We start from the raw sequence: 17,444 nt of genomic DNA, 5'->3' as shown, positions 1-17,444 counted from the left end.
CTTTTTATAGTCTCTGTATATTCATTAGTTGCTCTGTTGTTGAGATCTATCACATAGAATAGAGCAAAATGATTAAATGTACATAAAAACGTATACTCTTTGGGCATGATAGTGTATTTTCTCTGTATCTGAAAATGTACTCTTTACCCAGCTGATTGCAGGGTGAGTCTTAAGCAAGCTCTGAATAGCTGAGTTGACTGGGCAGGTCATTCCCCACTCCTCACATCCTGCAGCCGTTCTTTGTCATGTCGTGTGTGTCTGTTGTGTCCCATCCTTCCATTCCCTTATTGACACAACACTTAGAATGTATCCACTGCATATCATCTGAGTATCTTTTTTTGTACTCTTCATTCATTTCCTTCCTGCTTCCCACACACAGCAGGTAAAGCTTTCTTACTTAGAGTAATACCATTCCTGTGCCTTCACCCGTTTACATGCCCACTGTTACCATGTGTCTTAAAGAAGCTTCTGTTCCCTAACATTTGTTTTATCTAAATCAAGGGTCTCAGACTTGTAGTCCAAGAGTTGGATTTTTTTCAGCCAATGCAATATTAAACAAATTTTTTTTTGTCAAGTTTAGTACCTTTAAATTGAAAAGCACTCAGAAGTTCCTTTCCTCTCTTTTACACTAAACCTTGAAGGTTCATACTTTTAAAATCAGCTGTTCAACCCCTGAAAGTATTTGATATAAATGTTAGTACATAGGCTTTCCCAGTCTTTTTTAGGGTGTTGATACTGGTTGGTGTGTTGGGGTGTATTTTGTCTTATTCTCTGTGAAGACATTGATGTTCTTCATGAAGTTTCTACTTGACAACTTTCATTAGTTAAATGTGTTTTATTATGGGTACTTACAAGAATTGTGTTTTTATAATGCAGAGCTTTTTTGAAAGTATGTGACTTACTGTAGAAGGAGAGCTTAAAGTGTAACATTTTTCAACCTGTTTCTGCCCTAAGCTGTAAAGAATACCGAAACGCCCTGGAGGAATTGTCCAAAGCGACCCCGCGGAGCAGTGCGGAAGAAGGGCTGTTAACGAACAGGTGACCTGCGATTGAGTGGGATGTTCCGATTTAGCTGTGTCATCCTTTTGTACATTCTCGTACTTCGGTTTTCTCCACATGAAAGTTTCTAGGACACACACATATTTTAGCTAATAATTGATAAGAACAAAATTCAAGTATGGCAAAAGGTCTCAGACTGTTTCTTTGAATACAGTTTTTTGATAATTGCCATAGAAGTTCAATGTATATTGCAGATTTAAACTTTAAACATTTTAAATTCTCTTTTTATTTAAAAAGTAGTAAGTTGTGAAATTAGTAAGCAGTTTTTTGCTTTTTTAACCTAAAATATTTGTGACTGTGCCATAATAATTAAAGATCCAGCAGTTAAAACAGAAAACAAAATCCCCCAAACTATAGTCATAGGTTCATTATTTTGATTCTTTCTGAAATAGGTTTTCCAGCTTTACTAATGTAATACAATTGTATCTGAATTGTATATTATGATGACTAGCGTGAGAAATATGAAACTGGTATTTTCTGCAATTGTTTGACTTACAGGTGCTAATACAGTGCTAATGGACTTGGGGAAAACATTAACACTTACGTTTTCATATATTTTTCCAAACACCCTTATAGTTTCAACATTTTGCTTTTGTTTTCTTAAGTCCCTTGGACATTTCAAGACTTTCTATTCCATGTTCTAACCTGTGTTTATATAAACTACGAATCCGATTTATGATACTGTGGGTGAGCTTGCTGAGGTGGAGATTAATGAAGGAATCGGAGTACTTGGTGTTTTCTGTCTGCACCGTGTGAAACGAGCCTTTCGTCTGTTTTGCGCTTCAGTACGGCAGACAGCAGACTGAAGAGCAGCAGCCCCGTGAGGTTGCCGGAGAGCAGTGGGGGCTGTCCGAACCGCGCCGCTGAAGCGGAACCGCAGCCAGGTAAGGTTTCAGATGGAGAAGTGGTTATTGTCAGTGCTCTGTGTAATTGTGGTTTGAAGAAAACAAAGTAAATAAGGAATGCCATCTGGCAAGGATTTATTTATTCTGGTTTTTGAAATATAATATGGATTTGAAATTTTTTATATATCCTGTTTATACATATTTTGCTTCTCCTTGGCTGTGGAACTCCTAGAAACTCACAGGTCCCTGTAAGCAAGGAGGAGCCTCCTTCCTGGCTAGAGCTTTCAGTTTAAAGTGTATCACCTAAGGGATGTCACAGCAACTTCGTCGTCGTCTTTACAGTGCCGTTGGCATTGCGAAAAGAACTTCCTATGCATCCTCTCCTTTAATCCACACCATAACCACATAAGAGTTATTTAACATAGCCCCGCTTTTCAGAAAGAAAGTTTAAACTTAAATTAAGCCATTTGCTCAAGATTATACAGCTAGTGGAGAACTAGGATTTGAACTTGGGTCTTTGTCAGTTAAGGAGTGTATCCACTACAAGTAACAAAACTCAGGGTTTTATACATAGGGTGTCGGGGTTTAAACAAATGAGTTTATTTTCCTAAAATAATGTCTGCAGGTGGGCAGTTGCTGGTAGTGGTTCAGCGACTCAGCATTGTCATGCCAACATTGGGGTAGTTTCTGTATGATTCTCTTAAGTTTTACTCACGGTCAGAAATGGTCCACTTAAAGTCTACGTTTGAAGCAGAAAGAAGGGAGCCATAAGCTGCAGTGGTTCCCTTTTATTAGGAAAGCAGAGACTTCCCCTCAGTCACATTAGTTAGAACTGAGTCCCTTGGCCACCCCTCCCTGCAAAGGAGGCTGAGAAAGTGGTGAGCATCCTCCTGATAGGCTTACACCAATCACAATTCACGTCTGGGGCGGTATACACGGCTGCCCCACCCCCAATCCCTCTGAATTAAAGCTCAGTTAGCCAGGAACAAGGTGGGATTAGATGTTAAGGAGGCCATATGGTTTCTGACACTCTAAATAAGCACTTTACAAAGAACATTTGATAAGGATTTTGTAGACGGCAGACATCCAGGATTGGAACCATGTATACTAACTAAAGCTTATAGATCGTACATAGATCATACATATTAAGCTCAAAACAAATAATAAACATATAGAGCAAGCTTTAGTAATATTTTGGGGCATCCTATACTACTTAGTTTCTGAAAAATGTTAAAAACAAAATCTTATATTTTGCCGTATGAAAATGTGAGAACACAAATGATATAAAGATGTTTCCCTTGACTTTGAATTCTCGTAACTTGAAATGTTGTTTTGCATTAATTGTGATACTATAAGATTTCAGCACCAATTTAATTTTGTTGCTTAACATACTATGACTACCTTGGAAAGGTACTTGTCAAAGGTTTTATATAGAAATTTGCACATTTTAATATGTAACTGTCTGATCATTGTTCTCTTTCTGCTTCTGTATATGAGAGTGCTTGACTGCCCCCACCAAACCCATAAAAACTGTGGATTAATAATCGCTGCAAATGAAAGTATCAGTATTACTAACATTTATTACCCTTAGAAAATGGTTACTGCAAATAAGGGAATTAGTTGAAAATTTTAATTTTTTTTCACCTGGAGTGACCTGTATTTAATATGTTGCCTCTTATTTTCAGCCAAAAAGCCTTCTGGAATGCTGTCCTTCTTCCGAGGGACAGCAGGGAAAAGCCCGGACCTCTCTTCCCAGAAGAGAGAGACCTTACGTGGAGCAGACAGCGCTTACTACCAGGTCGGCCAGACGGGCAAGGAGGGGCCGGAGAGTCAAGGCACTGAGCCTCCAGGTGTGTCAGGGGAGGACCAAATGTGCTTACTCGAGGCTTTGATTTACTTGTTTTAGTTGCTGATGTTCCTTGGAGCCGTAAGCAGATCGTTCCTACTGTTCTTGCTGCGGACACTGGGCACCCCCGCCCCCTTCCCACACCTCAGTGTGGTGGAAAGGCTGGTGCTGGGAGACCCAGCTGGCTTCGGATGCCATTGCTGTCCCTTACTGTGTGGTGGCATCAGAAATCCCTTTTCTGTACCCGTCAAGTGGCCAAAGTGATGTCTTCCAAGGTTTACTAAGGACTCAGTGACATCACACGTGCAAGACATCTGTCTCACGTGTAACGCATAGTATATATTCACATGCTGTTCTTCCACTAACCTCTCAGATGTCTCCTTTCTTTTCCAGTCCATGTAAGGTTGAGACTATTGATGTCCACCTGCATTTTGATATTTTAAAAAATGTGTCTACCCGGTCAGGCCAGGAGCCCGCAAACCATGCTGACCTGTTTTTGTAAATGGAGTTGTATTGGAACACGGGCACAGCCATTCATTTCCTTACTGTCTGGCTGCTTTCATGTGTATGTTGGCAAATTGAATAATTGTGACTGAGTAAAATTCTTAGCATCTGGACTAAATGGATTGGCAACCCCTGTGTTAGATCACGAATGTAGTTTATTTAAAAAATAGCAACAGCATGATCAGTTTTCATTAGTATTTAAGATACTTATTTTATATTCTGTAGGCTGCTATTGGGCTATGATCTTTGAAAGGCAGTAGTGCTTTGAAAATTTTAAAGTGTGAAATGCAGAGGATGACTTGTTCTAGATATTAAGAAGTATTCCAAACCTATAATAATTAGAGTGAATCTGGCGGTAGGTTTTCCAGACAGATCAGTCAAATATAAAACAAAAGTAGCTCTGAAGTAGACACTAGTATATATATATTTTAAAGATTTTATTTATTTAGTTTTAGAGAGGGGAGGGGAGGGAGAAAGAGTAGGAGAGAAACATCAATGTGTGGTTGCCTTTTGAGCACCCCCTACTGGGGACCTGGCCTGCAACCCAGGCATGTGCCTTAGACTGGGAATTGAACTGGTGACCCTTTGGTTCATAGGCCAGCACTCAATCCACTGAGCCACCCTAGCCAGGACTGGACACCAGCATATTTTATCTATTATATGACTGTCTTAGCATGATAAAGGAAGCGTCGCAAACTGTTGTGGAAGCATTATTCCACACATGGGGGAACTGCCCGTAAACCCAGAAGCTCTGGAAAATCTGGGTGTAAGAGCTCAGTTAGTGTATCACTTTCCTAGGAATAACTTAGATATAAGAAAAATTATTCTTCAACCTAAATTCTCTTTTTTAAATTTAAAAACTGATCTTTCAAAAAGTATACACATTTTTATTGTAATAGTTTGCACAGTTTAATTGTTCACATAATGCTTCCTTGAGAGTGCTTGGACTGGTATAAAGAGGATGCGTTAGTGTTTACTGTTATGTTGGGAAAAAAGAACAGGCAGAAATGGGGTGATAACTATTTAAGACTTTGGCTTGACTAATGGTATTAAATCTTTCAGATGAAGTAGATGGAGGAGATACACAAAAGAAACAACTCACAAATCCTCATGTGGAGCTTCGTAAGTGTGAGATAAAATATGGTTGGTTTGGGGACAGGGACTATAAATTGAGCAAACCGTTTTGTTACAGGGTTCCAGCTACATACCAGATAAATAACCTGTTTCTCGAAATGAGTATTAATTCTGTGTGCTGACGTTTTATTTAATCTAGATTTAGTTCATAAAGTATATATTATTCATTTATAAAAAAGTTAATTTGTATACTTCAATGATAATTTAACCTATAAATTATAGTTTGGTTTACTTTCTGATGTTTTTTTTTTTTTTTTTAAGATTTATTTATTTATTTTCAGAGAGGGAAGGGAGGGAGAAAGAGAGAGAGAAATATGAATGTGTGGTTGCTGGGGGTCATGGCCTGCAACCCTGGCATGTGCCCTGGCTGGGAATCGAACCTACGACACTTTGGTTCGAAGCCCACGCTCAGTCCACTGAGCTACACCAGCCAGGGCTTACTTTCTGATGTTGTAATAACTATTGTGTAATCTGGAGCCACAGAGTCTTGATGAGGTGCATAGAATTGGTGTGTATGTATGTAGATGATAAAGATTTGTCATCCAGTGTATTGTATACAGTAAAACTTAAGATATAAAAGTACAGTGATGAAAATACTGCACCCAGTAGGGAATAAGAAATGGCTCCTGCATTATGTTTGATTTTTCTGTAAATAGGTAAGGGTGGGCATCAGGTGCTTATCTAGCCCTCCCTAAGAATCACTTCAACAAAGTTACGATAAACAGGATGTAATAGACTTAACATGAAAAACGCTGTCTGGAGAAAGTCAGATGGTTGTGTCTGGTGGGAATGTGGAACTGAGCAAAAGGAAAGAGATTTCTGATTCCTAAAAGCTTTTTTATTTTTTAAACAAACACTTCTGTTTATAGAATTTTCCGATGCTAATGCCAAGTTTTATTGCCGGCTCTACTATGCGGGAGAGTTTCACAAGATGCGGGAAGTGATCTTGGGCAGCAGCGAGGAAGACTTCATTCGGTCCCTTTCCCACTCGTCGCCCTGGCAGGCCCGCGGGGGCAAGTCGGGGGCCGCCTTCTATGCGACCGAGGGTGAGTCCGTGAGTCGTCTACCGGCTGCGGGGCACCCACCTTCCCCCAGGTGGTGTGCGGATGACCTGAGCTGAGGCAGGGCGTCCTGTCAGCTGGCAAACAGAGTTTTTTGTCATTAGGTTTTTACTTTGTGCTGTGTCATAAGCGATTTAAAAGAATATGCATGTAAAAGGTGTGTAATTAATTAGAGACAAACACTGATTTAGCTCTTACTAAATTCTTTCTTGTCCTGAGTTTCCCAAATGTAAATAATATCAGAGGACTTCTGGAAAACTCTAAAGGGTACCCCAGGGCTGGTGAGAGAAAGGGAGAAATAGAAGCATTTAACCTAAAAACAGAGGGCCAAGTTCCTAACTCACTAAGGCTTACAGGACACCGTGACCGTTTGCACTTCACATTCCGTTCTCGTACTCACAGGGGGCAGTGTTATTTGAGATAATTCAGTAGGATTGTTTGATAAAAATTTTCAGAAGTACAACTTACTGGATTGCTAACAAAGGAATTTATAAAATTGTAGTAGTTTTAAAAAGATCAGTTATGAATTTAGGGGTAGTACTTTCAAAAGCAGAGGTTTCTTGACTTTATAAGTCCTCGGAAGCCCTTCCCACCCTTCAGTTACTTGAGAGCTGTGTTCTGGTCAGCATTTTCTCTGTGGCATCCCAAAATATCCCTTAAAAATACGAAGTAAACAAGTCATTTAGGATCTTTGGAACTATTCGCTACAGATTACCTCAGTAAATCAGTGTGCCTGAATAAACACATGAAATTTCTGCCTTCCAGATGACAGGTTCATTTTGAAGCAGATGCCTCGCCTGGAAGTCCAGTCATTCCTCGACTTTGCCCCACACTACTTCAGTTACATTACAAATGCTGTTCAACAAAAGGTAGACATCTCAAACCTGGGTCTGTAGTGAGAGTTTACTGGGCTTTTTGGCATCCTCTGACTTGGTCCTGATGAGAGTCTTGTCTGTGGTGAGATGGGAACAGGGCGCGTGTGGCTCTCTGCTGGCTGCAGAGACGCCATGGAGTGCGGTGGTGTCAGACCCTTCCGCCCTTTGCCACTGAGGGGCCGAGAGATCTCAAGCGACTTGGATTTACTTAGCATGTATATGCCAGTTAAAACCATTAAGACTGGATGGAGAATAGCCAAACTGTCAGCAATTTGTAACTTTGCTGAAACAGCAATTGGAAACGGTGGTGAGGAATGAGGGCAGGGCTCCGTAGTGGAAAGAGAGGGGCCAGTGACCCGGCTTTGTCCAGTTGGCGCCGAGCAGCGACCCTCCCGGAGAAAGTGTGAGGGAGCCTCGTGGATTTTTTCTTGTTCATGGTTTATGGCATGTAATGGGGGAAATTCTATGTCATCATAAAATTTGTGATTTGGGCAGCTGTGCAGGATTATCCCCGGGGAGAAGGCCGAGGATCTAATATTTTTGCTCACATTGCTGCTTTACTTGCTCCAGAATCTCAGGGACAGATTCCAAGGTTCTCTGACTGTTCATATTAATAGAAAATCATGTTCGGATATTGCATGAATAGTCCAGGTATTGGTATTCAGTTATAAGCATTTTTTATCAGCGTTTACTTTCATTTTTTTCTTCATTAGAGGCCGACCGCATTAGCCAAAATTCTTGGAGTTTACAGAATTGGTTACAAGAACTCCCAGAACAACACTGAGAAGAAGTTGGACCTCCTTGTCATGGAGAATCTTTTCTATGGGAGAAAGATGGCACAGGTAAGGCAAGTGTTTAGCTGCTGGACCCCTCTGTACTCTGGTTCCAGACTATAACAGATCAGAGAATAACATCTTGTTTGATAGCACATGCTACACTTCGGCTGCTAGGTCCCATTTGACTTTGGACATGTTTAACCCTGCAGGGAAGAGTAAAGAGGAATATTGTGGACTGCTCTTCAAGTTTAACCTTGCCAGTGTCCTAGAAACACAGAAGCGCAGAGTGGGAAGGCAGACCTACTTCCCCCCTCTTAGTTTTGAACATGCAGAAACTGAGGCCCGCAGAAATTAAGTACTTTGTGACAGTCACACAAATATTTCTAGAACTTGGGTTGATCTGCATTCTGGAACGATACTCTAAAGTGCTGGTCCTGGAACTGTTCCTCATCTGTGATAAGATAAGGAGCTTATACAATAGTGTAATTCAAGGCCCCACTTTCTTCACTGAGAGTATCTGACTGTGAGAAAAACCATTGCTGACCTGCACAATGTGCTTCCTGATGTCACTGACCTACATCACAAGTTCCAGCACGAGTTCCTCCTGTTGTCCTGAGCCAGGACCAACTGACGAGCAGTGATCTGTCTAGTACACTTCAGGTCACACTGGTCTAGTATCCAAGTCCCCTGACCTTTGCCACCACCCCCAAATTCCTAGAGATAGGCTGTTGCTTCTCCATTGTTCTAAGTAATTGCACAGAGTTTTGGTATCAAGACTCTAAGTTTCCTAAGACTATTTGCATCTGGTTTTTAAAATGCACTTCAATCCAGTGAAGTATTTTTGGAGTTACTTGTTAATGTTTCTTTTTTTTTTCATCCCTTTTAAAAAAAGATTTCATTTATTTTCAGAGAGGAAGGGAGAGAGAAAGAGGTAGTGAAACATTAATGTGTGGGTTGTTTCTCATGTGCCCCCAACTGGGGTTCTGTTCTGCAACCCAGGCATGTGCCCTGACTGGGAATCAAACCGGTGACCCTTTGGTTCACTGGCCGGCACTCAATCCACTGAGCCACACCAGCCGGGGCTGTTAAGGTTTCTTAAAGTTGATTAAATGGGTGAGTTACTTTGGAAATGTTTCAGTAATTGAGTACTTGGTATTCATTTCATATGCTACAACTGTATCACATATATTTTATGTATTATGCAATTATAATGCATGCATTTAATGACTTATATTAAGTTTTAAAATTACATTTAAAAGTGTATATAATGGTAGTGACTATAGTGAACCTTTCTGCTTTTTAACTTAATTACATTAATCGTTGGTAGCAGCTCAAATAAATGACCACCTTTTTGTGCCAGGTTTTTGATTTGAAGGGTTCACTTAGGAATAGAAATGTAAAAACCGATACTGGGAAAGAGAGTTGTGATGTAGTCCTGCTGGATGAGAATCTTTTAAAGATGGTTCGAGACAACCCACTGTATATCCGCTCTCACTCCAAGGCTGTGCTGAGAGCCTCCATCCGCAGCGACGCGCACTTCCTTTCCAGCCATCTCATTATAGATTATTCTTTGCTGGTCGGGCGAGACGACACCAGCAACGAGCTGGTTGTTGGAATTATAGGTAAGTCAGCGAGCCTACGGTACTTCCAGTTCACGATGGAAACCAGAGTCCAGTTTGAAGGTTATAATGAAAACCCGGTGTACTAATAGTTCACTGAATATATTCATCAGGTTTCACTGAATAATTTAGAAATAATAGTTTCAAATTCGATTATATAAATAGTACCTTCTATTCAGTTTCCTCATTTCCATTTGCATCATCTTTACCAAAAGTATCCGTATGCAGAAAGTCGCTCAGAAACGAAGCCCTGGGAGGCTGCTCGCTGCAAGGCCAGCGTGAACCACACGGGGGAGACCCTTCGGAGAGCAGCCGGCCTGTTGCCAGCGCTCAGTAGACATTCAGTGTCCTAGGAGTGATAGTGGTTACTCTCGTCATTTGCTTATGTTTAGTGATACTTTATCGCTGCTGTTGCTCCCTGTAACAGATTATATTCGAACATTTACGTGGGACAAAAAGCTTGAGATGGTTGTGAAATCAACAGGAATTTTAGGAGGACAAGGTGAGCAGAATTATTATTTTGCTTGTTCTTTAATAAACTGTTTTCATGTTTCCCTTGTCAGTTAACGTTTTAAGAAATGGATACTTTTTTAATTCCAAAAATATAAGTGGTCGTCTCTGATTTTGTCATTTCCAAAATGATCAAATAATACAGATAGTTATTTGTTTGTTTGTTTCTTACAGATAGTTGTTTAAGATGGGGAAATATCATGTTTCAATTTGTGTTAAAATGCCAGAGGTTCTCAAAATGAAAAGTTAAAAAAAAAAAAGGCCAGAGGTTCTGAATAAGAGGTTCTCTTTAATTAACACTTGAAAGTTTCCAAGTTCTCGGAGCGCTGCCAGCCCCTGTGCTCACACCGCTTTCTAGGCAAGAGCTCGTCTTTTAGAATAGCAGCGCCTGCCAGCAGCACCTCTCCTGTGTCGGGGCCCGGGGCCTGGGGCGCAGCAGCCTGCCCTTTCTGAGACCGCCGGGTGCACGGGTCTTTATGGCAGTTTGCGTGAAAGAACATCGCTGTTGGTCAGTTGCCTGGTCATTTACGTAACAGTTTTCTCTTCCACAATTTTAGGTAAAATGCCAACTGTGGTCTCTCCGGAGCTGTACAGGAGTCGATTTTGTGAAGCGATGGACAAGTACTTCCTGATGGTACCAGACCACTGGACTGGTTTAGGTCTGAACTGCTGAAATGAAGTGCCGCGCATTTTGAAATGGACCAAGAAGCAAAGGGGGCTGGAGAGAAGGGCCAAAAATAAGCTATGTTTTCTTTCTTTGTCCTATTCACCACTGTTGGCCCAGGCCTTTCCGTTCTCCTTTTGTACAGGCAGGCCATCTGTAACTGGAGGGTGGAAGTTCTGTGGATTTGCATTTTGGATTTTGACACCTGCGAATTGGCTGTCCCTAGTTTGGAAAGTTGCATGAACATCTTTTCACATAAGCAGAAACGCAGACACATTTCAAAGGGCTAAGGACAAATGTGTGATTAGAGATGAGGAGACAGGGTGAAAACGGGTTGTCGTGCTGCCTGACAGTCCTGCAAAGGAAACCGTCTCATCGGTCTGACTCCCTTGGCATCACGTTTGGCGCATTCTTCACTTAGAACGCGTTTGTAGAGCTGCTGATGTCCGTTTCCTTCTTATGTAACAATTTAATGTTGCCTATCATCAGAATTTCCAAAACCTTTGAAAAGTTCCAAATCGTTCTATTAACGGCCAGTTAAACAAATGGACCCAGTCTGTTCTTGGTTTACAGAGGAATTTGCCATGAGCCGAGTCTGGCCCTGTTTTCCAGGGTGTTAGATGGTTTCCAGGTTCTGCCTTGACCTCTCTGCGGGTGACAGGAGGCCACTGCCATTAACATTAAGCCTTATTTTCTAGGGTGATTTTTAAACTTGTTTACAACTTTTGTGTGGTTAGTATGTTAAGCAGCACTTATCTGCACATGCCCTTTATCTAGGTTTTCCCCCCTGATTTTCAGGGGCAACACTAGTAAATTAGTCTACAGTCACTAAATCCCCAAAGGGAGAATGATTAATGAAGGGGTTTTTTTTTTTTAAATGTGAAAAATGAATTAAGCCCAATCCAAGACATTGGGTGAAAGAGAAGCACTTGATCGGTTTTTTTTTTGTCCAGAGGCAGAGGGTCTTTTCAATATAACTAGCAGTTTAAGTGACATCTCTAAGATTAAGACATTTTCAGGGTGGACATCCATGTCTGCTACTTCTCTGTACCAGTTTTTAGGCCAGTTCTGACTCTTGAGAAATGTTGGAAGGTAAAATATTCTTAGTAAGGAATTTCTTGTTTAGTAGAGAGGTTGTTTTTAAAACGTGATAAGAAGTTCTAAATGTAAAAATATAACCCTGAATATTTCCTCTGAGCTTCTTTGCATAATAAGGAAAATTTGGGGAGAGTTCTACTCTTTTTGTAGGCTTTGTATAAGAAGGAAAAGGAATCTGGATGCATTCCAGCTACAGAGACTATTATAAGGCGTGAAACGGGAACATTTGGGAAGTTCGCTTTAGAGAATGAAAGCGTTTGTTTGGTGTATGGTGCTTCCTAGAAACGTGACTCGTTTGGAATCCGGAACAGGCTGACCGAGGATTTACCACTAATCTAATGATAAGCACTGAAAAACAACCACACGTGGGCTGTGCCTTTTGAAAACGTACAGAGCACTGGTGATTTCAGTTTTGGTATCAAAGGCTAGTGAAGATGTTGTGTAGCAGGAGTGAAACGTAGCGGAACATTAACTCCCGTGTCCCAGAACCGTGGGTTTTGCATCTCATTTTGAATGCAAACACTGTTAGACTGTTCTTTTTTTCTGTCAGGATACTTTGGGTTATTTCCGGTCCATTTCCTGCACCCGCCCCCTGCCATGAACACTCCCTGTAGCAGGTGCCTCCCCCAGCTGTAATCAGGTGTCTCTTTGTTTTAGTCTCAGTACCGTGCATGTACCTTGGATCCTCCACTGGAATAGCTCCTGACGATAATTATGTGTCTTGCCGATCTCGTTTTCTTTGCCCATGACCTGAAGAACTATTTGTTTACTGCCTCTTAGACACTTCTGAGGCTAAAAAAAAAAAGATCTAATATAATATAATCTGAAGCAGTACTTGCTGCCTTCAGGGATGAGCTGTCCCTTTAAAACTGTTGTAGTGAACGGGGAATACAAAATGTAATTTGCTGTGAGTGGTGGGACTGTGTCCCCGGCCCTTGCTGCTCTCGCACAGGCCACTCACACGTACGGGGTGTTTCAGACGCTGTGCTGCTCACTGTCCATTGGATGACTTTTCCTCTCTCAAGTTCCCTCTCAAGGCCTGGATAATAGTAATGCTGAAAAGTTAAGAATATGGAAGAAACCTCAATACTTTTCTTCCTGAAAATAAAATACAAATCCTGAAAATAAGTGATAGTAGCACATGAAAACTGTATAAACGCTGCACTGTGTAAAAATTTATAAGTAATTTGAAGCTTTTTGATGCCATCGAAACTTTATTAAAAAATAAAAAGCATTTACCTTTTTCTTACCGAAGTCTAAGAAAAATAACGGGAATAAGCTGTTGCAAGGCCTTTTATAGCCTATTAAATATTTTTAATTTATAGATATTCAAAATTTCCTGTTAAATGTCCTCCTTACAGTTTTCTCCTTGGTCCAGCAGTGAGTGGTTTTCTAGCTTGGCTTTATATTGGACGGTGTAAATAGCAGGGTTCTGTTGGTTTTTGTGGCATCAGCTTCTCCTTGGCGTTGGACCCACTAGCAATGGGCTTGTATGAAGCTGCCAAGGAAAGTAATCTGTAGAAAGTCTGCTTGGTTAATGGAGTGGAAACGATCATGGAGGAGCCTGTTGGCAGAACAGGTCAGGCCGTTCATTATTCCTCAAGTGTTAACAAACCGCCTTATGCAGTATTCAAAGCATCTAGTGCAATGCCTTTTTTTGTTTGTTTTTGTAACACGGGTGCATTGTATAATAGAAAAATTAAAATTACAATCATGAGCATTTTAATAATGCTTCTGTGTTGGTTTTGTAAAAAAATGTACATTATGTCTTTTGACAGGTTTAATTTTAACTTAGGGAAATGATATTGTAAATCATAATAGCCTCTTTTAACTTAGTATGAAAAATTGGATTAGCAATGTTGAACATACCTAATGTATTATATTGTATATATTTCTCTACTTTGGTTCCAGCTGTTTTATATGATTAACATGTTATTTAAGAGATAAAACCCCTTGACCTTTTAAAGACTTATACTGTAAATAAAGAACACTTACAATAAACCGAGAATCCGTTTCACTTAGTTTTAAATCTGCTTGAGCTGAACACAGCGTGCAAGACTGGCCTCTGGTCATAGGCGCTCTGCTCCTTCTTTCCCCTTTGTTTTCTGAGAATTTGTCTTACACTAATAAATAGCCCTTCTCCTTGCATCCCAGAAAAGGGGTCCTGAGTTTGTGGGTCCCTTCCACCGGTAAGAAGCTGCCCAGCCTTTTCTGCCGGGAATGCTGAGTTCGCCTTAGCTTCTTCTGTGTGGTCCGAGTTTACCTACAGTGGGTCTCACTGTGGTGTAACCTGGGGCTGTGGGTGCTGCTGCCCACCTCACAGGGCCTGAATTCAGACTGGTGAAAGGCAGAGCCACTGGACTGGGGGTGGCCTCACCCCCGGGGTCCCTGGCCCGGCCCCTCAGCTTTTCCCTTGCCAAGGAGGAAGAGGTGCAGGCGTGGGTACCAGGCACTGAGCTTTCTGTCCCCACTCCCCTAAATTAATTTGTGTCGGAAATTAATTTCTTAGTTCCTGGAGTAATTCTTAGTAAAACTTAAATTTTTTAAAACCTGATTTTAACATTTATGCTACAAAATAAAATTATTCACCTTAACCATTTTCAAGTATATGGCTCAATAGTGTTAAATATATTCACATCATGTCTCTAGAACTGTGTCATATTGCAAAACAAACTATACCCATTAAACAGCCCTTCTTCACCCCTCACCCCGGCCCCTGGAAACCACCATTGTGCTTTCTGTTGCCATGAAATAGACTATGTCAGATTCTTCATTATAAGTAGAATCATAAATATTTTTCTTTTGTGATGGGCTTATGCCACTTAGTATAATGCCCTCAAGGCTCATTCATGTTGTAACTTTTCCTTCCATTTTTAAGGTTGAATGATACTTTATTGTATGTATGTACATTTTAAAAATTCATCAGTGGACGTTTGGATTATTTCCACCTCTTGGCTATGAACACAAAGTGCAAATATACCTTTAAGATCATTAAAAACATTTTTTGGGGTAAATACAGAGAGGTGGGATTGCTGAATATGGTGGGTTCCGTTTTTAACCCTTTGCGAGAACTCCATACGGTCTTCCCCAGTAGCTGCGCTCTTTTCCAGTCCCAGCAGCAGAGCACCAGGTTCCCACTTCCCCACGTCCTCTCCAACATTTGCTTTTATTTAATGGTTGCCCTCTCATGGATGCGAGGTAATGTCTTGTGGTTTCAATTTGAATTCCTCTGATGACTGATGATGTTGAGCATTATTTTCATGTGCTGCTTGGTTAAAGTATTCTGACTGTTTTAGATACTCAGTCTCTTACTTACCAAGTCCGCCTATCTGCAACAAATTAGAATAGACAATAGCATTGGTAAGGAGAGAGATATTAATTAACTTCAGTATGCAAAAACATGCCTTGCGGTGCCACCGGGTAGTTATGGCCCTGTGCATGCTCCCGAGAGCACAGACATCTGAGCCGGACTCCCGGAGTCGCCGTTGTCTTCACCTTCCAGCACCTTCTAGCTTCTCAACTTCAAAGAGCTGCATAACATCACAGTTGTTCAAGAATGCCGAGGCGTAATTAGTGCTCCTGTAGCTACCGGCAGCAGAGTTTGATGGGTACTTCTAGATTCTTCTACATAGAATTGGATGGGCATTTCTGCTGCTAGCTTGCTGCTTCATCTAGGAAAAACCCATCTGGCAGCTCCAGCCCCCAGACTCTGACACGGTCATCATCCCCAGGCATATTACGTACAGCACCAAACTGTGACGTGATGTCGTCATAGAGCTGCTCCTTCCGAGAGCCCAGCTCAAGCCGCTGTCAGAGGAGCATGCCCTGTGTACTAGTAGCGGTTGCCCCAGGGGCATGTTTTGTCTGGTCACACCGTCACACTGCCACGGCGTAGGGGCCCTGTTGAATCATTTCTGTGTCCATCTCTAGATGCCCTTAGCTGGAAATTACAAGAATTACTCTTAATGTCAGAGGAGTGCTTGTTGCTTCTGTCTATCCAAGTGAATGCAGTTGTGAGTGACACTGAAGAAGCTGAATGAGACGGCTCTGAGAGACCCAAGCTCTTCAGCGCTGGTGGAGAGCGACCTTAACCCAGGCCTGGAACCTTCACTCTGGACATTCTGGCTGGCTACCACAGGAGTGGGGTTTTTCTTCCTTTCTATTTATTTTACCTTTTTTAATTGTTCAATTATAATTGTCCCCATTTCCCCCCCTTACTCTCCCCTGCGCTACCTACCCCCCCATTTTTCATATTCAATCCTCCCCTCTCCCTGTTGTCTTTGTCCATGTGTCCTTTATACGTGATTCTTGACCCTTCCTCCTTTTCCCCCCGTTATTCCCCTCCCCCGCCCCTCTGGTCACTGTCAGTTTGTTCTTTATTTCCGTGTCTCTGGTTCTATTTTGCTCACTTGTTGGTTTGTTGATTAGGTTCCACTCACTTACAGGTGAGATCATATGGTATTTCTCTGTCACCGCCTGGCTTACTTCACTCAGCATCATGCTCTCCAGATCCATCCATGCCACCACGAAGGGTAGGAGCTCTTCCTTTCTTTCTGCTGCGTAGCATTCCATTGTGTGCAGTTTTTTGATCCAGGAGTGGGATTTTTGTCTGCTACTTCTCATCAGCATGGTGTGTGCGATTCACAACCAGCAACACTTTTCTGCTCTATCCTGGTGGTTATGAACCGCCTCATGAACAGAGGGTTTCCCTGGATCCAATCAATCCATGGCTATTTGGCTTCATGTCACTTTGGTTTTCAATTCTTGTTTGATTTTGCAACATTTTCTCAAATTGCTCTGTGTGTGTGTGTATGTGTGTGTGCAAACTCACAGAGAAAATTGTCAATAGCTGGATGACTCTAGAAATACTTTGTTTTGCTTCTAACTAAGTTTAATTAACCAGAGAAAACCTAAATCGTGTACAACGGAAGCTGTTTTTGGCTAAGAGCATATTAACTTATGTTGCAGTCTATGAATAAATTGATGACCTGGAAACTTTTATGCTTAGCTGATCAGTGAGATTTACCAATTTTGATTTTGCCAATTATATCTGCTCCAGCACTTGATTTAAAAACCACACACTGAGAATTGACAGCCCCTGCTGTTGCCAGAATGGTGTGTACAGTACGTTTAAATGAAGGATACGACTGTTTTCGGGCAGCAACAACGTATCATTTTTAGAATAAGATAAATCCTAAGCTCAAGCAAATGTTAGTTTTACAGTTCATGTGAAATTTCATGCCTTGTCAGATAACTCAGTACAGTATTATTTATTTACATGAATGTAATATTTTTTAACTCACTGTGTGAACTAGAGGAATTTGTTTCTCAACTCGTTTGTATACTTTCAACTTCATCCCGAAGGAGTAAGAGTTCATTCTCCTCTCCAGGATGAACTCCCTTCCCCTTTTATTCTTGATCCCTTACTCTCCTACCTCCTGCTAGAAGTTTCT

The 17,444-nt window shown here is 41.3% G+C and overlaps 1 protein-coding gene across 4 annotated transcripts in view; it reads left to right on the top strand.

Moving 5' to 3' along the window:
• The window catches only part of PIKFYVE (phosphoinositide kinase, FYVE-type zinc finger containing), a 75,684-nt gene extending 61,688 nt beyond the window's left edge, over positions 1 to 13,996 (top strand). For all 4 annotated transcript variants that reach the window (XM_045853004.1, XM_045852983.1, XM_045852993.1 and 1 more), the window contains 10 exons: positions 955 to 1,038; positions 1,846 to 1,943; positions 3,590 to 3,754; positions 5,317 to 5,376; positions 6,258 to 6,434; positions 7,215 to 7,318; positions 8,038 to 8,166; positions 9,461 to 9,722; positions 10,147 to 10,221; positions 10,787 to 13,996. In XM_045853004.1, coding sequence (XP_045708960.1) covers positions 955 to 1,038; positions 1,846 to 1,943; positions 3,590 to 3,754; positions 5,317 to 5,376; positions 6,258 to 6,434; positions 7,215 to 7,318; positions 8,038 to 8,166; positions 9,461 to 9,722; positions 10,147 to 10,221; positions 10,787 to 10,902 — 1,270 coding nt within the window. In that variant the 3' untranslated portion in view covers positions 10,903 to 13,996. The remainder of the gene's footprint in view (positions 1 to 954; positions 1,039 to 1,845; positions 1,944 to 3,589; positions 3,755 to 5,316; positions 5,377 to 6,257; positions 6,435 to 7,214; positions 7,319 to 8,037; positions 8,167 to 9,460; positions 9,723 to 10,146; positions 10,222 to 10,786) is intronic.
• The last annotated feature ends 3,448 nt before the right edge of the window (positions 13,997 to 17,444 follow it).

The sequence above is a fragment of the Phyllostomus hastatus genome, unplaced genomic scaffold (genome assembly GCF_019186645.2).
Source record: "Phyllostomus hastatus isolate PE091 unplaced genomic scaffold, TTU_PhHast_1.1 phas_contig_137, whole genome shotgun sequence".
NCBI lineage: Eukaryota > Metazoa > Chordata > Mammalia > Chiroptera > Phyllostomidae > Phyllostomus > Phyllostomus hastatus.
Note: the sequence above shows the minus strand (reverse complement) of the source record. Positions and strands in the feature narration are given on the sequence as shown.